Below are 22,455 nucleotides of genomic sequence, written 5' to 3' on the forward strand. Positions count from 1 at the left end.
GCCTTCTCAATTTCCCCTTTAGCTTCCAAACCAAATTAAATTAAGATTTTGGATTTGGTCTTTGCTCTTTGGTCCCCACATGCACCTCAAATATTCAACCTTAGAAAATGTTCACATTCACACACACTTAACTCATATTCTTCATTTTTATATTTCTCACTTCAATAATAATTTAACCATGATAAATAGTTTCTAAATGGTTAATATAATACATAGATTTTTAAATTGATCATTATCATTAATTACCAAAATTTGAGCTACTAAAAATATTAGTTTCTAAATTTGTATATAATTTAGTAACCGATGTAAGTTACCAGTTTAGAAATCAATTCGATAACAAATTTAAAAATCAATCATTTTTAATTTATACTAATTACTTCTTATCTTGGTCATTAAGAATGGATTCTAGACGTGTTCACTCTTTTGTTTCTTCTACGTAATTACACTTTCATCATTAAACAAATCAAAGTGAAACAACATGGAAAATCATGCAAGTAAACAAAAAAACACTTATAAAAGACCTTCATATTCATCCAACATTCCAAGGCTCCTTCAATTCTCTCATCAACATTCCAACGGTTTTGCTTTCTCCCTCTGCAAAAAGTTTTGGAATTTGGATCGATGGCTGCTTCTGGTGCATCATTGGACCTGAATTGGCTTCTGGGGTTGCTTGGTTTGGGAGAAAAGGGAGCATCCATTTCTGATCGTAGCATCAAAACATGGCTTCAGATATTGTTCTTCACACTTGTGATTGGATTCTGGTTTCTGTTGTATCACTTAGCAGAAGACACAGAAAGCAATCACAGTGTGAATGAGGTTGATGAGTTTGATGAATTCGACAACGTTTACGAGTTAGACCAGTACTTTCATGAGGAAGATTGCCACCGGACAACCGTGTCCGGTGGCGGTGATGGGAGGAGACACGGTGGCTGTGCCTTCTGTGGAAATTTCGCCACCACAAGGTGCTCTCGCTGTAAGTCTGCTAGATATTGGTAAGAACAGTCAAATGGTTTCATCTGTTTTTTATTTTTTTAATTAAATTTCAATATTATAATTTGTTTATTTATTTATTTATCATTTAATATCTCTCGATATGATGAATTCGTTAAAGTTTGTTTAAAATATGTTTCGGCCATTTATCCTTTTAAATGTTCATTTTGTCTTTCATCATTAACTTTTGTTAACTTTGATGCAGTAATGGTTTTCAATTTTATTTTGAACTTTTTTAGTAAATTCAAGTCATAAATTTTCCAGTTAGGTTTAGATATATGGAACTTGTGGAACTCAATAAATAGTTGAATGAAAAATGACCAAAAGAAAATCACATATATGAAGTATAAAAAGTAAGTGGCATGATTAAGAACTAGAAAATTTGATATCAAATATTCTCTTATGTTATGATGTTGTAAGACTTATTTTTTAATGATGCTATTCTCAGCATTTTTATTATTATCATTATAATTTGTTTAAACATTAGATAACTTAAAAAAAGCCCCTTAAAACCGTGTTCTGAAATAAAAAAAAATCACATTGTTTTGAAAAAAAAAACAACCTTAATTAAAAAATTGATAGTTAGATTAGATGATTGAATATTTTTTAGATTATATTTAAAATTAATTCTAATCCTCATAAAAATATGAAAATCTTTAGACTGGATAGATACACAAGAAATTAAACTATATATAAGATTTTTAACTAAAGATCACGTCACAATATCTTAGTTGCAGATTCAGCCATTTTAATACAAAAAGTAGTTTAGTGATTAACAATTAAATTATATTGTAATTAATGAGGATGATTCTTGATTAGCAAGTTAGAGTTTGCAAATTTAACAATACATCCATAAAATCTTAAAATATTTATTTTTTCAATGAAATATGAACCAGGAAATTAAACAAAAAATGTAAATTGTTGGAAGTTCTACCGCAACTATAGATAAAATAATTTCATAATATATAAATGAGGTATAAACCTCATCTTATAAGTCGGTTTTGTAGGGTTGAGTTAGGCTTAAAACTCACTCCTAACATGATATCAGAACCAAGTTAAAACCTATCATAACGAAATTTTGTTGAACATTCTGTTTCACCCGTTATCGGATCGTTAACAAACTACCCACTTCTAACATCAGTAAATAATAAAGTTTTTATGAATCTGCTTCTAAAGTGATTATTTTATTGCTTTGTTAGCTCTATGAAATGCCAAATTATACATTGGAGATCAAGGCATAAATATGAATGCCATGAATCAAAGGTTGCAACAGATAAAACAGAAACAAGTGATAATGAAAGAAGCTCAAAGGTTGTTCAGAACTCTGAAATGGTAAGTTTTGTTTGTGTTTATTGTCAATTGTCAACGGCTGTGTTTGGTTGGATCGTTATATATAATATTCTTATAAATGCAACTTGAAACCACAGGTCACAAATAACATATCAAACTGTAAAATAATTAAAAAAGAGAGTTTATAAATAGATTAGAATTTTGTGTTAATATATTAATTCTTTTAAATATATTTTAAAATATTTATTGATATATTTTTGAAGAAATAATATTCTTATAAATGCAACTTGAAATCACAGGTAACAAATAACATATTAACGATATCAAAAGTTTAAAAAAGAATATAAATATGTATTCAATTTTTTTAATTACTATTGGAATTTTTCGTATTTCGTGAATTTTTTTTTACAAATTTGTCATAAAATTTTATAAAAAAACACTTTTTTATTATTTCTCTACAAATTTTAATTGATAGGTAATTTTTTCGTGAATAATTATTTTTTATAAAATTATTAAATTGGTAATAATTTGTTACAAAATTTTCTGTAAAAATTATTTTCTGTAAAATATTTTACAAAAAAATTAAAAACAAATTCTTATAAATCATTATTACTAACAAAATTTACAAATATTTTCAAAAACAATTGATCAGAAATATGTATTTTTTTAATAGTGAATAATAATTATTTTTTACATAAATCATGCAAAATACCGGATGTAGTTATTATTAATATTTCAATATTCCTTTTTAGAAGTGTTTTTGCCTTAAACGTGCAGAAATAATTAGAATGATTGGAAGTTAGAAAAAAAAAAAAAATCCTATCTTAATGGTATTTGTCATCTTCAATAATGTTAAATGATGAGTCAAGTACAAAAACTTTCATAATAATCTTCAACTTGCGTATTCCAGTATTAGTAATTTAGTCGGTATAAGGAAAAAAGCAATTCAACCAAATGACTTGTTGTTTAAAATAAAAATGAGTAGAATGCATACATCACCATAAAGGTAGAAATAATACACAAAAAATGACAAAGTGGAAGAATAAAATAAAAAGTGGTTAATTCATTTGATTGTATATATCTATTTATTTTTTATAATTTAGTATTGGACATTTTATATATCTATAATATAAGTATGTTTTATAAAAAAGTAGCAATTATTTGAAACCGACCATGTGAAAAATGTAAGAAAAGAAAATTGAATTGTGTAGCAAAACTTTTGGTAATATTTCTAGTGAAAAATCATCCTTTGATTAAAATTAGGCACAATTTTAAGTAATCATATTCACTCTCAATATAATTTTTCAAATATAATTCAAATGACTCTTCTTAAAGGTGGATCACTCTTAATGCAATTCAACGAGTAAAGAAAACTTTATAATTGATAAAGTTTTGATTAAGGAGTTTTTTCTTGTATATCCAAAAGCCTTACATTCTAAGAGTCAAACTTCACCTTACATAGTTTTTTAAAGTTGAAGTAAACATAAACCTATGTATATCATAGTCCTGTTGTTCTAAGTTCAAAACTTGAGTTAGATATAATCTTACTTATTAACACAATATCATAATCATTTAGAATTTCGTTCCTCGGAGTGTAGAAATTCAATTTTATTTTTTCATTCTGTGAACCTTTTTTTTATGGATTTTGTATAAAAAAATATAATAAATGAGTTTTGTGTGAGTTTTTCTATAAATTTTTAAAATTTCATGAAATATTTTAATTTTTTAATAAAATATTAAAAATTCTAATCAAGAAAATCTTTTCTACAAACTCTACCGTCCATTATATATATTTGCATGAAATCTCAGACATGGAAATATGATTAAAATAAAATATATATAAATAAAATTTATAAACCACCTTTTATAACAATATCTATGATGTATGTATCATTGAAGCATCTGAAATCTTTTCAAGTTCACCGGCAAGATATTTTTGTGCTAGGAGATTTAGTGAAATTTTGTTGAATTTGGATTCTCTGCTGAGTTTTATTGTGTTGTTGTTCTACTGTATCTTTACAATACATTGATTACCATTCGTTTTGACGTTTTAAAATATATTAAAAAGATATTTAAAATATCAATGCAGTGTATTTTTAATGCTCAACAGACGATAGCACAAAAAAATCAATAAAGAATCTGGACTCAATTTTATTATCACCAACTATTGAATGGTTATGAACTTATCACAAATGAGTAATTTCAAAGTCAAGTTGCTAAAGGGGTGTTGGAGATCCAACATGGTAGAGATATAACTAAAATCAAGCATATAAACAGGTAAACTCACTTCATAGTGTTTAGCTAGACTTAATCCCAATTTCTAACTTGTAATATATAAAATAATATCCATTTTTATCTTTGATTAAGAATGTTATTGCTAATTAATAAGAGTTCTGTCAGGAGAGTGCCTCTAATGCTTCCACTGTTGAAGATGGAGTTCTGTGGAGTCCAGAATCAGATATGGCAGTGGAAGTTTCTAGTAATAACCATGTTAACAATTTGCATGGCTGCAAAGTATGTGATAAGCCAAGTACCACAAGATGTTCACGATGCAAAGCTGTGCAATACTGGTTAGTCTTAAACTTTCCAATTTTTAACTCACTGTAATGCCATTAGTAATTACTTTAATTAATTCTGTGATGTTTTTGATTCTAAAATCATCATATGAAGAACTCAGATAACTGTTTATTAGAGAATGTCTAACATTTTCAAACACATACAGAATTTAACAGTTCTGATTCACCTGATTGCATGGATGCAGGACAACTGTTTACATTAATTCCAGTTCCAGCTTCATGCAGTTGCTGGGTTATCAGTTTTCTGTTTTTCCTTTCTTTTTCTTTTCAGCTCAGTGAAGTGCTTGATCATGGACTGGAAATGGCATAAAGTGGACTGCATTGCAAGGGTTGATTCAGCTCCAACACAAACACCCCACAGAGATGTAAATTTACTCCTTCAAGCCGACATGAAGATGTCAACTTAAGTGTTATAGAAAACAAAAATGATGGAGAAAGATGAATTTGGATTATCTGATAGAGTTTTTTATATCGTTTCTTTGTTAGATCTTCAAAATACATTGATAAATACTTACTTTAATGTTTTAAAATATATTAAAAAGATTTTTAAAACACCGACATCATTGGTGTATTTTAAATGCTTAGCATATGACAGCAAAAATAACCAACAAAGAATCTAGACTTGAGAAAGATTTATGAAGCTAAGAATTTGTTAGTGAAGAAAAAAAATATGAGAGATGGTGGTGGGGTTGGTCATATGAACTTGATTAACTGATTTTTCTCTGTCCAAGTTGTTAAAAGTGTCAAACCCTGAGTTTTTATACATATGAAATGGTAATGATGATGTTAGAGTTGATGATATTGTAGCCACTTTCCTCACAGGGTGGAATGCTGCAGAATTCATATGAAGAGGAAGATAATGTTCAATCACCTGGTCCTCTTTCTTTGGAGTGTCATCCAGGTTTAATTCCTTTCACCTTTTAAACTAACTTTTCTTCACTTTGCTAAGATTGATCAGAAACATTTTCCAAAAGATTCATCAGTTGTTACTGTTGTGTCTTTATTTGGCTCTTGCAGCAGGAAGCACAAGCTTCAAGTCTCCAACTGAAGTATCAGAGGTACCATTGACACAATTGTGGAAAAATAACAATATAAACTCTTACTCTCTTTCTGCCACACTTTCTCCTATAAGGTGAGATTAATGCCAAGTGCCAGTAAATATGCAACTCTGATTCTGCATTTAACCCTGTTTAGATAAATTTCTTTATAGACTTTTTAAGGAGAAAAACAAAAATGAATGTGAAAATTATTTTCTTTCATGAATTCCAACCTTAGAAGAAAGTGTGCTTGAAAGAAAGTGTAAATGAGTGTCTGAAATGATTCGTTGTGACAAAATGTATGTTATAATGAAGGATCCTTCCAACAAAGCGTTATTATATGTCGAAGATGAAGTAGCAAAGTCTAGGTAAATTTTTTTCATTCCTTCTTGATGTCTGTTGTGGTTTACTTGTATGAAAACATCAAACTTAGTGTTTGCTTTTGTTGGGTATTGTAAGGAATGAGACTTTATTATTACAATCAGAACTTGATGAGTGGAAGAATCTAGCAAAGTTTGAGAGAGAAAAATTTCAAAGCCTCAAAAGACAATCAAACTACCAGGTAATTAATGAATTTGGATCATGTACTGGGTTTTTCTGTATCGTTCCTCTGCTGTGTCTCCAAAATATATTATTGTTATTGATTTTAAAGTTTTAAAATATATTAAAAAAACTTTTAAAATATCAAAATAGTATGTTTTTAATGCTCAGCAGATGACAGTACCAAAAAACTCAATAGAGAAACTGGACTCGTCATAATAAGTGACATGTCCCAAGAGCACTGAGCATTGTCCAAGCAATTGAGGCATTTTAGGACTTCATTCTTTTGCCCTTTTACAGTTGCTTGTGTTGAAGAAGGAAAAAGAATCAATATCAGATGCTGAAAAGAAAGCCTACCAAGTGATTCATAGTTTATATAAAAGGCTAAACCACTTGCAGGTCTTGAATTTGACCAATTCAGTTTGCACTTTCGAGTGCTCGATAGTTGTGCATTTTATTTTTTCTGTATCAATCTATTTGTGTTAATTTAACTACCACACAGAATGCAGTGCAAGAAAGCAATGCAGAGAAGAGACAGCTAGAAGAACATGTACAATGTTTAGAGGTCTGTTTTCTTTCTCTCTTTCTTTTTGTATTGATCTTTTTGAAATGTTTCAACCAATATAACTTAGATGCAGTTCCTTAAACATTTTTGTGTGCTTCTTTGATCAGAATTGAAGTTGTATTTCATTAAATATGAACATAGATTTACTAAGATGAAACTGCAATTTTGATTGGAGAATTGTACCAAAACACTTAAGAAATTGTACCTGTACCTATGTTTTATCCTCTTGCTATTTCCTTATCTGTAGTTTTCATTGACGGATGAATGAAAGTTACATGTCTTGGTTCAGAAATATTGCTCATAGTTATTGTTTATGTATAGAGTGAATGTGCTGACTTGAAGAAAGTACTGCAAGAGGAGCATAAACGTGCTCAACGTCTTACAGTGGAATCTGGCAAGAGTCATGAAGCTGCAAAAATAGCCATGAAAGAAGTTGAAGCAGTAAGACAAGAGATACAAGAAGAGAGAGAGCATTCCCAACATCTTAAGGAGAATTTTCGCAGAGATCTTATATTTGCTGAATCTAGAGCTGCAATTGCTGAGGTACTTATTCATATGTCAATTCTTCCATTTGTTGGTTCCAAATCAAAGCTTTTTATTTAGGTGGAGATTCTCTGGATGTTATACTTTTCACTACTGGTTTGTTCTCAGGAAAAACTCAGTGATCTTTATAGGAAAATCAGAACGTCAGATTATAAGGTAAATATCTCTTTAGCTTTGCATTATGTGTGTTTCTTTGCCCTATTGGTTTGCCTATTTATTACACACCTTAGCATAGCCTATCTTAACATAAAGGAGCTGTTTTAGTCAATCATGTTCATTGTTGAATCATGTTCAAGTAGACTCAAAGCTTTATAGGTTTTCCTGTGTCTCAATTTTAAATGAATGTGATTGAGTCTGCAATTAGATCGGCATCAATAATGTTGAATAAAAAACCAAGTAATTAACTTGAAATTGAAACAGGTTTTTTAGAAAAATTACCGAAATGAACATATTTGAAAAAAATTACTAAAATGGGTAAATTATACCAAGGTGGCACGACTTCACTGTGAGAAGTCGTGTCAAGGTGGTATGACTTTAGTTCAAAGCATTTTTAAATTTGAAGTAGTGGCATGGTGAGACGAATTTAGTTCAAAGTATTTTAAGCTGAAATCATGTTATCTTGGCACGACTGAAACTGAACTAAAGTCGTATTATCTTGACACGATTTCAGTTTAAAATGTATTAACTAAAATTATGTCACTTTGGCATGATTTCAGCATACAAATGCTTTGCACTAAAGTCATCGTGCCACCTTGACACACTATTTTTAGTGAAGTTATCTCAAAGTGACATAACTTTCTCAAATCCGGGATTTTTTTCAATGATGCTTTTGCCTGAAACTGGTTTAGAATTTGGCCAGAAGATTAAAAAGAGAGAAAGAATTTACAAAAGTGTATGTCCTCTGTTTTTAGCATGGCTATATCTAAAACTCTTCTAGACCTGTCTTTCTAAGCTAAAAGTCATCTCTGATTTAATGTAGATTTGTTCTGTATGCCTCTCCAATGACAAGGACTTGGCCTTTGGATGTGGACACATGGTGAGTTTTTCTAAACTGTTCTTCCTTTTTGTTATTCACATTTACACATGATCGCTATCAAGTAATCAATTCTTCTGCAGACTTGCAGAGACTGTGGATCAAAGTTATCAAGGTGTCCTATATGCCGGGAACAGATCACAAACTACATCAAGCTGTTTCCTGGTTGAAAAAGTTTGTATGCTCATATAGTATTTTCTGTGTGCTCCAAATATATATAATAGCAAAATTATACTATGACTCTTATTTTTTGACTTCTAACCTTTATTCCCTGACGTGGTTTAATGTAGACCATTGATTAATGTACCACTATATTTTTCTTTGAAAAAATCAATGACTTGCACTAAGCCACGTCAGAGAATAAAGAATTGAAAGTCAAAAAATAGAAGTATCATTGTCCTATATAATAATCCTGTATCAAAGTTTTTCACATGTTACATTCCCTTTCACACCTTGTCTTATGGTTTCTACATGTACACATCTAGTTCCTCATGTCTTCTTTTATCCCAGACAAAAAGGAACATGTATATAATGATGTTTTCAACTGACCCTTCAATGTAGAAAGTGCAAACGTTGTCTTGAACAAACACCTATGTATTCCACATTTCCACTGCAAGAATTTTACATAGTCGAAGTGAATTTTTTATCTGAATAAATGTGTAATCCCTAGTCTGCAGAGTTTTCTGATCCTGTTGCTACTGCTTTTGTTACCTACGAGTTGAATAAGTTTTGTATATTTAGCTAATAACTATAAACCATTGGTTAATTTAATCGTGCCATTGATATTAACCATTCAAAATGAAAGACAATGTTTTTTTGTCTTCTATTGTAAATAAGCATAGAGATATTGTAAAAATTCATTCAGAGAGAAAACATAGGATTCTAATTCTGTAGAATGCACATTTGTGAGACAAACAATTAAAAAAAAAGTTCTTTTCTTAACTAGGATTATTCAAAGTTGGATACTTGTGCTTTGTATAGTTATATTTCTACACATGTTACCCGTTTGTAAGGTATATAAATCTTTTGTGTGGAACTAAAATTATTGGATGATTCGATGTGAGTTTTAAACTTAAGTTAATCCAACAAAATTGATTATACATCCACTTAAATATATTATGAAAAAATTAATTCCTAAATTATTAAGCGATTTTGATTTTAATTTTTTTTAAGATTTGTTTTATCTAGATATTCATTCTTTTGAAATTCATGGATATGAATATAAGTTGTTTTTATTTCATCATGGTACTATGTGAGAGATATATATGAACAATAACATATAAAAGAATATAAATATCTTCTATATATAAAGTTCAATAAAAAAGAGATTCATAACTTTTATAATTAATGTTTCACCAACTTTTGTGTAATTCAACTTCCTTCACACAACATATGTGAGAAACACTCTTGTAGAGAAAATTAGACAAAAGGTGTGACCACATACATGTGATTGTGTTCATGTGACTATGAGAAGCACATTCATGCATTAAACTACACCACATGTTCAATCAAACACATGAAGGTGGAAAACATACTCATTTTAATAATTGCACTAAAAATCTTTACCTACTAATGTAGTTGTGCAATAAGTATTTGAGAAGTATAGTTACATAGAAATTTATACCAAAGATTCGACCATATAAATTGTATCAAACGTATATGTAAGATGCATGTACTTATAGCAAATTGCATTAGAAAATGCATTTAGGGTTTTGGATTTACTTGTGGACAAAAAATATTTTTCTTATTTATAATTTTTCCCCCCTCTCTATATATATATAATTTAAGAGAAAGTGAATTTCTTTTTTATTTGTGTAGTTGGATTAATTTTTTTTTTGACGATATCCAATTGTAATTGTGAAATATTTATATGAGAAACTAAAATATATCTAGCTAAAAAGGGAAACTTTTAACTCTTATTGCTAAAATTATTATTCTACGTAAGAGAATAATAAAAAGAATGTTACGTAAAATATAAGTCGAATATAAGTTTCAATCAAGAGTGTTTCATTTTCAACTATACTGAATTTCGTGAACAATTAGAAAATTTCTCGGAAATTATTATAACAGCGTTTGAACACAGAACATACGTATTCAAAAGTCGTCGTGCATGATTAATTTACTTCTAGATCCTTCGTTTACCATGACCAATAAAGGTGGTTGACCAAAAAACTTTAGAAGAATAAAAATAATTAAGTTTATAACATAGAAATAAATATGATATTTTTCAGAATATTATTTCTTACCAAAAATTTACAATTTCAATAATATTATGCAACTTTTAATTATTTGTATGACATTAACATTTTTTTCACCAATAACACTCTAAATTTTTTAAATGATTTTAATACCTTTTTTGTTAGAAATAGAATATTTTTTTGTTTATTTGTAATGTAAACTATGCTACTTTATACATACAATATTGAAAACAGTTAATATACTTCTCAACAATTTAAAAGAATTGATAGAAAATCAGAAAAACTATTTAGAAGAATCTACATAAAATACATACAAGAAAAATTTACATGCGAGAGAATTTTACAAGATGAAGTTATATTGTATAAACTCTTTGTATGCAAAGGGAGAGTATAAAACTCATAAAAGACAAGTTTGAAAATGAAAAAAAAAATAGTAGTAAAGAAAATTAATTAATGAAAAGTTCATGTAATGACTTAATTTTTATATAAATATAAATATAAATATAAATATTATTTGTGACAACTTTCAATTTGTGATCAATTTTTTCAAAACTAATATTGTACCTTTTCCTTATTGGTCAAGTGACTATATACTTTTCTTGTAGAAAAAAAGTTGTTATATCATAGTCGTTTAAAAAGGACTGACAGTGACAACTAGATGTAGGACTGTCACAATTTCTAGTGTAAAAAATAAGCATATATTTTTATAACTGTTTTAATTATATTTTTCAACTAAATAATTTATATTTTAATAACACAAAAATAAAACTTTTAATGCAATTTATTTTAAAACTGTTTCTATAATTTTCTTAAAACTATATTATTATAGTGTGATAGAAATGTGGATAGGTGTTTGTTTATTTGAGATTTTATTTTGTTTTAATTGTATGTTTTCACCTTTTAATATAAATATGTTACTTTTATGCTTCTTAAAAGCTTATATACTTTACACGACGTTTTTTTTTTTTATTTTCCAGTATAAATATCTAAAAAAAATTTAAAAGTGAATTTGATTATCTTTAATTTTATTTTTTAACTAAAAATTTATTTAGGTTGAATATGTTTTTATTCTTTAAAATTTGACACGAAATAAATTAGATTAAATATATTTTTGGTCTTGATACTAAATTAGAATTTTATCATGTCCCAAACTTTAATATAATATAATCTTCGAACTTTAAAAGTAATATATACACTCCTTATAATTTAATTGCATTAATTTCTTTTGAAGAGTTAGGTGATGTTTCAAGTTTAGGTTTGAATTATTTATACCATTCAACACAGTCTAATTCAACTGCTAGTCTATAACACAATTAGGAATGTCAAAAATATCCATACCCGCGGATAAAACCGGCAATGGATAAGAAATGGATATTAAAAATGGATACCCGCTATCCGCGGGTACGGGTATTTTTTATACCCGCATGTTAACGGGGCGGGTACGGATATCATAGTATCTGTACCCGTGAATACCCGTACCCGCTAAACTTTAATTCACACAAATATCCTTATATATATATATATATATATATATATATATATATTAGTAAAAATCATTCTGATCTAATATTTTCTAAGCTGCACATTTTATTTTTTTTGTCTCCATTCTTTCGGCTTCAAATATTGGTACTTTGTCTTCTTCCAAGTACATCCCTTGACATTCTTCTCTTTCCCTTCTTTGAAATTGGGCATATACATCAAACCCTATATAGACAATGACGTTTATGGTATGCTTGTTGTCAAATGATGGAATCAAAATAAGAATACTTGACACGTGGCATTTGGGGTTTATTATTTGATTATTTTTCAGGAATCAATCGTAGAAAGTGGACGGACTTGTTGATCAAAACACTAATTAAAGAGTTTCCATTGTGTTGAACCGTCATTTTATATTTATTTTTATAATTATTTGGACTTGTATGAACTTGAGTTTATTTGAACTTTATTTAAAACTTATGACAGTGATGTATTTTATTTTATTTGAATTTATGATTAAATATTAATTTTTTAAATAATTTTGTAAATACCTGCGGGTACCCGTGGATACCCGCGGATATAAAAAAAATAGACGGGTACCCGCATAATGGATACCCGACAAATATGGGTATGGGTACGGGGCGAATATTTATCCAATGGGTAGGGTACGGGAGAGCTACTACCCGTACCCTACCCGTCCCGTTGACATCCCTAAACACAATATAACACATCTTGAGTTAAAATTTAGGACAAAATATATTAAACCCAATTTATTTTTATGATTATACTTTAACCTGCACCTTTTTATTATTTTAAACATTAATTAAATTTTTATAATGAAAAAAAATACAAAAAAAAAGTGTTATTTTGTGAGATTCAAACATAAAAAGGTATACATTAGATACTTGAGATTGAGAATTAAATATTATCATGTAAAAGTTTGAAAACAATAAATAAAAATTGAATATCGATTCTCACCTTGTTCATTTCTACCACCAATAAATAAAGTTATAATGAAATGAATATTTCTTAATTTGTTCCGGTTTGGGGGGTTGCATATCAAATAAAGAATTTTTGATAAAGTTGAAGAAGAATTAATGACACAACAGTTAAATTTAGAACAAAAGTTGGGTCACTCACGAAAAAGATTAAGTTGAACAAGTTTAATGGTATCCATATTCCAAGTATCTTACCTTTTCAATTTGTAAAGAACTCAATCTTCTTCATGCACGACCCAATATTTATCCTAAGTTTGATTTTTTTATTCACCAACTCTTAAACTTTGTAAAAAATTTTCATTTGATATATATAACACATTAAATTGAAATTAACTCAAAAATATTCATTTCATTGTAATTTTTTTATTAGTAATAGACTATTTTAAACCAAACTTAGTAGTCCAACGTAAATTAATGGATTTATGTCGTATATTTTTCATGTAACATAAATTTACGTGTTCTAAAATAACATCACACTTAAGACGGAGATAAAAGTCCCAAAATAACTAACATAAAAAAAAACTTTCACTGTATTAATGTATAGACGAAGACCAAAAATATTCAATTTGAAAAATCAAACATCATCCAATGCAAATAATAAAAAACCTTCCCATTAAAATTAGGACGAAATTAGATATATAATCCAAGGACGAGTTTACTTAACATAATTATATATAGGAATTGTTTCGTTATTTTATTTTAGATGCAAAATTGACATAATTCAGAAACTATTCCACCATTGTACTTCAAAAATCATATTAAAATAATTTATTTGAATGAATCACCCCTAATCATCCTCATAAGAGGCACCTATTGAGAGTATTAACAAAACATGAGTTAGGTCAACGGTTAACATTGCCATAGTTATTGCTTTCAATATTTTCTATTGACCGGTTCTCCTCTAATCACCCTTCAACTATTTTTTTATTATTAAGTTTCCCTTTAAATAATAATAGCAACTATCACGGAAGAAGACATGGAATTTCCATGAACTTAATGTCTGACAATATCGATATTAATAAATAAATAAAAATAAATAATTTAATACTATATATTCAGATATGCTGAAGAACTATATATAATCATCATTTAAACTCTTGCAGATAATCCAACAGTGGAAAATAAAACATTCGTGATGAATGTTTATGGGGTAACCTTGACTCAAAATTGTGTTCTTATGATCATAGTGTTGGTGATATTACCCTTCCTAGGGTTGCTTTTCTGGCTAGAAAACAAGTTATCCAATAACAACAGTTCCAGTGAGGAGAATGATTTGAAAGAACATGTGCAGATCAGTGATGACAGAAACAACTACATATTCTCTGAACACAGTGCTTGCTCCTTCTGTGGCAGATTAATAAGCAACACCACAGTTTCAACATGCTCACGCTGCAAAACTGCCATATATTGGTAACAATAAACCCTCAAATTTTTGTTCACCCCTTTTTGCTTTCTGCTTTTTACATTCATTCAATTACAAAACACACTGTTGCAAACATTTGTTCAATCACAAAGCCACTTGCAGAATCAGTTTTCCATCTGATACACCTCAGAAAGCTGAAAAAAACAATAGCATTTGTCGGCAAAAAGTTCTGTTGCAGCTTTGTGATAAGATTCAGCACAAAATATAGAAACCATGGAATCGTTATTCAACTCCCACCATATTTGATTGGTTTTGATGGATTTCATTGTTTTGTTGTTGTTATCAGCTCAAAAACATGCAATTTTAAGCACTGGAGGCTTTTCCATAGATATGAATGTGTTGAGATTGAAGGGTCAGAAGATCAACAAGAATCACCTTCTCATGAATGTCTTATCATGGTGCTTCTGCTTAATTATTTTCAGTCCATGTTATCATATATATATATATATATGTTCAAGTTGACATCAATTTCCTCTTGATGCTTGCTGTATGATATAGAAATTATGAAGAAAATATCAGAAGTTGTGGAGTGAATCTAAAGAAACCCTACCAAAAAAATATTGGAGGGGAATGATTGGTTTGATTATGAAATTATAAATATGTTTTCACACTGTAATTATTTTTGTATAATTCTTAGATAACCATGACAAGTATAAAGTATATGTATTCAGTTTCTGGATGACTAACTTTCACAGAAAAACCTGGTCAAACATATTGAGTGGAGTCTCTCTTTCAACCATGTCAGATCTCAAAAATATGAGATTTTTGTTCCAATGTGATTTTGACCAATAACATGTCATATTCTGAGTGCTTGATTTTAACTATGAGCAGGAAAAACACTCATCAAATGAAGTTGAAGAGAGAATATATGAAGAAGAAGGTGTTTACTGTATTGAAGGAGGAGAAAACAGTGATGAAAGATCATTGATGTGTGGAAATAATGGCATTGTGAATAATAATGAAGGGTGTGCAGTGTGTGGAAATCCAAGTTCTAAAGTGTGTTCAAGATGCAAAGCCATAAAATATTGGTAAGTTTCTTATTCTCTAACCCTACTCTAAAGTCAACCTAACCAAAACATCTCAAGTCAATGCTTTGTTTTCATGTTTTTTTTTTTTTTAATTTAATGTTTCATTCCTCAATGAGTTTAATATATGATGCATATCTTTCTTTTCTACACAAATATATATAATATTCATGCCACATTTCAATGTTATTTAACAAATGTTTTAACACCAAGTCTTAATATATTTTTTTAGTGCAAGTTAGTTTGGAAACTCACAAGTGTAAAGAAAGTTGTGTAAAATAATAATAAAAGAATTTAGATAGATTATCCTATGTGTTACTTTTATAATTGAAATTTTATTTTAATTTACATGTTAAGTCTTTGAATTAATTAAAGAATTATATCATGGGGTGAAATTTTCAATTCCCACTAGAGAACAGGAAAAAGAAGAAGTGAGATATAGTGTATCTATGTTGATCTCCTAAAATAATCATGTACTCATATTTTTTTTTCAATGTTACATAAAAGATAAAATATTCGATTGAATTATTCTTTAATTAAAAATTACTATTACTGCTATGATTTTGGAACTTATTGCTAAAGTGTAAGGTTAGTTAGAAAAGTTGATTCTTTATAATTATTTTCTTAAATGATAACACAAATCTAAAGTCAAGGATTTTGACTAAGTTGTTAAACGAGTAAAATAGTAATGTAAAAGTCAATTTTTGTTTTAGGAAGAAGCTTATTTTTCCACTTGTATTTGGTTATTTTAAATCCCTTATTGTTTAACAATTGAAAACTTATAACTCGTACCTTTTTAACATAAAATTGGTTTATGGTTTTTCAAATCAAATTATAAATTTGGTTCCAAATTATTCCTAACTTTTTGAATTAATATATATATATATATATATATATATATATATATATATTATTTCATTGTTTATATATACAATTTTTGTGTTTACGCGTCATTTGTTAAAATTATACTTAATTGAGTTTGTTCATCGTCGAGATAGCTATTGAAAAGAATATTAATAAACATAATAATGAAATTTGACTCTTACAGTATTATAGTAAACATTCGATATCATTTTCATAAATCTTTTTATTAATGTAACTTGGTATTAAAATTCAAGTTTTGATAAAAAATAAAATAAAAACAGTAATGAGATTTAATCAGTATAAAGGATCATTTTTAAATCTATGAAAAAACATTCACTCTTTCTCACATCACATCGTTAATTAATCAGTCTTAATTAAGGTAATATCAATGTTACGAAGTTTGTAAATTTGTATCTTCATTTATCATAATATAATTCTAAAGTTAACACATCTTTAATTAATCATCTAAATTAGGTGTATTTCGATATTTGACTTTCCTAAAAATAACTCTAACCATGTCAAATTGATAAAAAGAAATCTCTGTTTATGAGTAATTGCAACATTAGACATTTTCTTGTTCTAGAAATAATGCAAACTATTATTCCAAAACACTTGACTCTTACACAATTTACCATATATATATGAATATGAAAACGTCAAAATGAAGATATTTTAAATGCAAACACTAAACAAGTTGTAACAACAATCCAAATACATGAACAAAGATGTCATGTCAAAGAATTTCTTCAAAGATTTTCATGAGTCTTTTTCTTTTTAATTTATTTGTTATGTGTTAGTATAAAAAAGTTGCATATAAATCAACTACCTTTTTTTCTTACATTTTTAATCAAATTAAAATCATTTTATATATAAATTTAAATACTTATTATAAAAGGAAAAGTAATTTGTGATACATGAGAATATGCAATTAGATAAAATGTAAACACTTTTATATTATCAAAGTATGCTAATTATCCTTCTCTTTTGGATTTTTTTAAAATTAAATGATGACATATTTTAAAAACACCACAACCAAACAATTCGTGTAAATAAAACAAAAAAAAAAACATTCTTAATACTTATTTAGATATTATTATTTTTTCAAAACTAATGAGATACTTTTTAAAATAAATTTACTATATTATTTCAGTACACTCAAAAGTGGTAAATGTTAAGAGTTTAGATTAAAAATAATTTAATTACCTTTTTTTACCTTGGATATTATGATTTTTTCTTAAAAAAAACTCTAACGATACAATTTCTCACTACTAAAAAAAATTCATATTTTATGTCAATTTTTCTTTGAAATTTCTTTTTCAAGAAATACTTACAAATTTTGTTATGAAAAAAATCTGCAGAAAATTGCTGCCAATTTTTTTGTAAAATATTTTGTATAAAACATTTTTTGCAACAAATTTTGTAAGAAATACTTACGAATTTTATAATTTTGTAGGAAATAATTTTCCACGAAGGAATTACCAACCAATTAAACTTCTTAGAAAAAATAAAAGGAAAAAGTCTTTTCTTACAAATTATTTTAACAAATTTAGAAGAAAATTTCTATGAAATTTTTTAATAATGTCCGTGAATTTGAGATCGAAGCATTTTCTCACTCATTCTATATTCTAAATTAATACACACACATACAAATTATTTTATTATTCAACTTCTTTATCCTAAGTCATGTCATCCACTCAAATGTCAACATGTTGGCACTATTTGTAGTTTACTTCAGTTTGTGGTTTAGTTTTTAATATATGACCTAGCTTTGGTCAACATGATTCACCATTTGTTTTATTGAATATTAGCAACCATCGTATTCGAACAATTGATGATGTGTGTGAAATCATCTTGAGTAGTTTGACTTTGATTCGAAAATTCAATAAATTTATGATACATAACTTCTTTTCTCTAAAAGATTTACTGGGTTATTTTGTTTACAGCTTCAACATTTTTACTGTTATCTTTTTCAGCTCAAGAACATGCCAACATTTCGATTGGAGATCAGGGCATAAACTTCAATGTCTTGTTGAGATGGAAAATTCAAATCAGGTAGCTAGGTCAATCATTCAAGAAAGAATTGCTAATTAATAATTATTTGATTCTCATCAAATCCTAGAAACCAATTAGAAAACTGAATTTGTTCATTTTAAAGGTACAAATCCATTCCACATCTGTCAAATTATGAAAATATAATTAATATCTAAGTTAAGAATGTTAAAGTTTATAATTCTAGTTTTCTCTTCACAGGTTGTAAATCATGCGAATTCATATGAAGTGGAAGATGATGTCCATTCATCTAGTCCTCTTTGCTTGGAGTTTTACTCAGGTCTCTAACATATTATTCATTTGATTTGGTTCCATTCCAATTTTCTGTTAATTCATCTGAAAAACTTAACCAGGATTATAGCCAGGTGTTGTTGGGTTATATATATATATATATATATATATATATATATATTTTATGTATATGATATGGTTATTGAGAGATTGTGGTTCTATATATATGACATTTTGAAATCACCTTAACTCCAAAACTTTAAGGCAATGGTGTTATGTGATCAGTCACTTCAGTGACACTTTTTTTGTGTTATGGTTATTGAAAGATTGTGGTCGGCATATATATGATATTGGTCTTACACATATAAAGCATTTGACACCACTTTTACACCAAAACCTTAAGACAATGGTGTTATGAGTCTTTATTCTTATATAATGTTTAACTTTGTCTATTTTATCTGATGTGAGACTTTTTTTGACTCATACTTGGACTATTTCCAACAAGTGTGTATTATGTCATTGTTTGGTTGATATTTGCAGCAGGAAACACGAGTTCTAGGGCCCTGATTCCAACTTCTTTGTCTCAGGTATGATTAGCAATTGAACTTTAATGTGTGAAAAGTAAAATGATTATTTTGTGATCTCACATCTTCCATTGTAATGCAGGAAGCAACCAAGAATCCCCAGAAGGAGGTTGAAGAACAATTGAGAAGCCTAAAAGAAGAATTGAAAAAGATCAAGTACAGTTGTAGCAGTAGTTATATGAAATCTCAATTATCGTTTTCACCCTTTTTTATACTTCCAATATTTTTTCTTAATAGAATTGTAGAAAGAAGTTGGACAGGAATTTCATTTTGTTGACTCTTATATTTATGTCTTAGTTCAAAGTTTTACATTTGAATTCAACATGGTTAGTGAAACTGATAAACTGATGAAAAATGTTTTATGGTTTTTGTCAGAGAAGAGAACAAATGGTTACGATCAGAGCGTGACGAATGGGAAGTGAGAACAAGGAATTCTATAGATAGACTTTACAGCTTCAGGAAAGAAAATGAACACCAGGTGAATACATCATGAGAATCCAAATTTGAAGTGGGGTTGTGCAATTTGCAGTAAAATTTTGATGATTTCAACATTTATTTTTTCTCCATTTTCAGCTTTTCATTTTGAAGCATGAGAATGAATTGATGTCAAATGCTGAGAAGCAAGCCACTCAAATGGTTAACGGTTTATCTCAAAGGGTACACTGCTTGCAGATTGCAGTGGAAAGTGGAGTTAAAGAGAGGAAAAAACAAGAAGAATATATACATATGCTGCAGGTAATCTTCATAGTACTAATTAATTGTTTGAAGGAAAATTAGAGTGTAATTATTCTAAGGTTCTTTGCAATTGTAAATCTGCAGAAGGAATGTGCTAAGGTTAAGATAGAGCTACAAGAAGAAAAGAAAAATGTCAAAAAGCTTACATTAGAGTTTGAGAAGACTAAATTTCCTGTGAGAGTAACAGAAGACACAAGGCAGAAGTTAGTCAATGCTTCCACTGAAATTTCAACTGTTAAATCCAATGTTGCTGGTGCTGAGGTATTTGTTTCTGTGTTATTCTAGGTCGATAATTTAAGTGAGTCTAAGTCTCACATTTGAATAAAAATAAGAAAGTGGAACATCGTATAAGAACGAAGATCCATAAATCCATTGTCTTAAGGTTTTGGGTTAAGAGTGGTGTCAATACCTTATATGATTGATTTTAGGTCTCACTAGTGTTATATTTCCTCATTCTCAGTGAACCTCTTCCTAAACAATGATTTTGTTTCATTGTATTATATTATATTAAATTATATATATATATATATATATATATTTTTTTTTTTTTCTACTTATTTTTGCATGGATATTAAGAGGTTTTAAATTTCTTGTTTATACAGGTGTCGCAGCCAATTAGTTTAAGCAGAAACCTATCCTCTACAAGACAGGTAACTAGAGAAAGAAATTGAATTTATAATAACAATAGAATTTGTTTTCTTCATATATAGCACATTCATCATCACCTTCTTCGTACAAGAATTATTCACCACCTTGTAACTTATTTCATGGTACTTCTCGTACCAATTTAATATAATGATAAGAAACATTGTGTCATGGAAGAAGCTTACTGAAGAGAAGTGAAGTTATTTGTGAACTAATTATGTAGGGTTGTTCGATTTGCCTAACCAATGAGAAGAACATGGCCTTTGGTTGTGGACACATGGTAAACTCAGAAAAACACTACCATTTTTCCATGTTTTATTTACATGCAATGATGGTTGGCAAATGGTTCAAATGCAGACATGTTTGGAGTGTGGATCAAAAATTCGCAAGTGCCATATATGTCGAATGAAGATTACGAATCGTATTAGGTTGTTTCTTGATTAATTGAGGGAAGAGTTATAGCAGGCCATTTATGCCATCACGTGTGTTTCTGCAACAACATTAAAGAGACATGTTTTTGTTTTTCACTTCGGCTACATATGTTTTGCAATAATAGCAAATCTTGACCATTACATTTTACAATGACAGTCAAGATTATTGATAAATAAAGGTCATTTGACCATGTGTATATTATATGTGCTCTGTGTGAATATATCAAATTCTGTGGACAGTAATATTTTGTTGATATGATTTTTGAACAGCAAAGCAGGTGACAAAAGTTAATTAAATGAGATATTCTCATCGGCATCATTATAGATTTCTATTCTTTAAATGGATAAATATGTTTTTGGTCTTTTAACTTTAAGTGAATTTTGGAATTAGTCCATTTCGAAATTTTAGATTAATTTAGTCATTCATTTTTCGAAATACGTGTATTTATTTATTTTAATCAAATTTTGTTAAGTTTATTTGACATTTCATAATAGTATTTGATTTAATATTAAAGCAAAAATATCTCAAACAGTATGAATAACTCAAATACAATTTTGAATACGAAACATCAAATAAACCTAATAAAATTTGATTAAAAAGACTAAATCTATATATTTCGAAAGATGGAGGACTAAATTAGTCTAAAGTTTTGAAATAGACTAATTCTAAAATTTACTGAAAGTTAAGGGACCAAAAACATATTTAATCCTTCTTTAAAATATCAAAATTTATACCAAATAGGAAAATAATATTTTAACTCTCATAATTTGACTTCTATTTTGTACTTCCTTACGTAATTTAGTGTAGAATATCGATTAATGTATCACAATTTTTTTTCCTTTTGAAAAAATCAATATTCAATATTAAATCACGTCAAAAAATACAAAATAAAAATTAAATTATAAGAGTCAAAATATCATTGTTCATACTAAATATTAAAATCAAAAAAACATATTGTTGTGCAACTATCAGACCAATTCACTTTTCTTAAGACCGAAATCTATATTAAGCGAAATTAAATAATTTTTTTGCGCTTGTGTACTTTGATAATACTATGATGTTGGCTTGAACTTTTACTACTGATCACCAAATTCATTCATTAGTAAACTGGTTTGGCTATCTCTTTCGAAATAATTTGTGAACGTGTTTTCAAAAGTATTATCAACGTGTTTTATTAACTCTATTGATAACTATAAAAGTTGTCGTTAAACACTTTTTAAT

At 28.1% G+C, this 22,455-nt stretch overlaps 2 protein-coding genes across 6 annotated transcripts; both read left to right on the forward strand.

The window, feature by feature from the left end:
* The first annotated feature begins 522 nt into the window (after positions 1-522).
* LOC114168389 lies at positions 523-8,974 on the forward strand. Of its 3 annotated transcripts, none has more exons than XM_028053180.1 (14): positions 523-992; positions 2,190-2,322; positions 4,681-4,850; positions 5,128-5,221; positions 5,679-5,757; positions 5,877-5,914; positions 6,209-6,261; positions 6,353-6,455; positions 6,734-6,832; positions 6,936-6,998; positions 7,320-7,541; positions 7,650-7,697; positions 8,521-8,577; positions 8,658-8,971. In XM_028053180.1, exons 1-14 carry the CDS (start codon positions 622-624, stop codon positions 8,742-8,744), a joined length of 1,617 nt encoding a protein of 538 aa, XP_027908981.1. In that variant the 5' UTR covers positions 523-621; the 3' UTR covers positions 8,745-8,971. The 3 variants fall into 3 exon arrangements, with proteins under 3 accessions (XP_027908981.1, XP_027908979.1, XP_027908982.1); XM_028053178.1 differs by having other exon boundaries at positions 5,874-5,914; positions 8,658-8,969; XM_028053181.1 differs by lacking the exon at positions 6,734-6,832 and having other exon boundaries at positions 5,874-5,914; positions 8,658-8,974.
* A 5,374-nt stretch (positions 8,975-14,348) lies between these two features.
* On the forward strand, positions 14,349-21,487 carry LOC114169928. 3 transcript variants are annotated; one of them, XM_028055331.1, is made up of 13 exons: positions 14,349-14,656; positions 14,956-15,067; positions 15,501-15,697; positions 18,532-18,610; positions 18,809-18,887; positions 19,379-19,425; positions 19,505-19,578; positions 19,798-19,900; positions 19,996-20,157; positions 20,242-20,418; positions 20,760-20,807; positions 21,026-21,082; positions 21,160-21,487. In XM_028055331.1, the coding sequence occupies exons 1-13, from the start codon at positions 14,382-14,384 to the stop codon at positions 21,244-21,246; spliced, it is 1,497 nt and encodes a 498-aa protein (XP_027911132.1). In that variant the 5' UTR covers positions 14,349-14,381; the 3' UTR covers positions 21,247-21,487. The 3 variants fall into 3 exon arrangements, with proteins under 3 accessions (XP_027911132.1, XP_027911130.1, XP_027911131.1); XM_028055329.1 differs by having other exon boundaries at positions 21,026-21,487; XM_028055330.1 differs by having other exon boundaries at positions 19,382-19,425; positions 21,026-21,487.
* Positions 21,488-22,455: the final 968 nt, after the last annotated feature.

The sequence above is a fragment of the Vigna unguiculata genome, chromosome 11, assembly GCF_004118075.2.
Source record: "Vigna unguiculata cultivar IT97K-499-35 chromosome 11, ASM411807v1, whole genome shotgun sequence".
NCBI classification, from domain to species: domain Eukaryota; kingdom Viridiplantae; phylum Streptophyta; class Magnoliopsida; order Fabales; family Fabaceae; genus Vigna; species Vigna unguiculata.

Bases quoted from the DNA above. Each gene is read 5' to 3' on its own strand.
- LOC114168389 (XM_028053178.1), top strand. From the start codon at position 622: ATGGCTGCTTCTGGTGCATCATTGGACCTGAATTGGCTTCTGGGGTTG. The intron at 2,323-4,680 runs GTAAGTTTTGTT...GAGTTCTGTCAG, and splicing joins TTGTTCAGAACTCTGAAATG to GAGAGTGCCTCTAATGCTTC. The intron at 8,578-8,657 runs GTGAGTTTTTCT...ATTCTTCTGCAG, and splicing joins CCTTTGGATGTGGACACATG to ACTTGCAGAGACTGTGGATC.
- LOC114169928 (XM_028055329.1), top strand. From the start codon at position 14,382: ATGAATGTTTATGGGGTAACCTTGACTCAAAATTGTGTTCTTATGATC. The intron at 19,901-19,995 runs GTGAATACATCA...CTCCATTTTCAG, and splicing joins GGAAAGAAAATGAACACCAG to CTTTTCATTTTGAAGCATGA. The intron at 20,419-20,759 runs GTATTTGTTTCT...TTGTTTATACAG, and splicing joins CCAATGTTGCTGGTGCTGAG to GTGTCGCAGCCAATTAGTTT.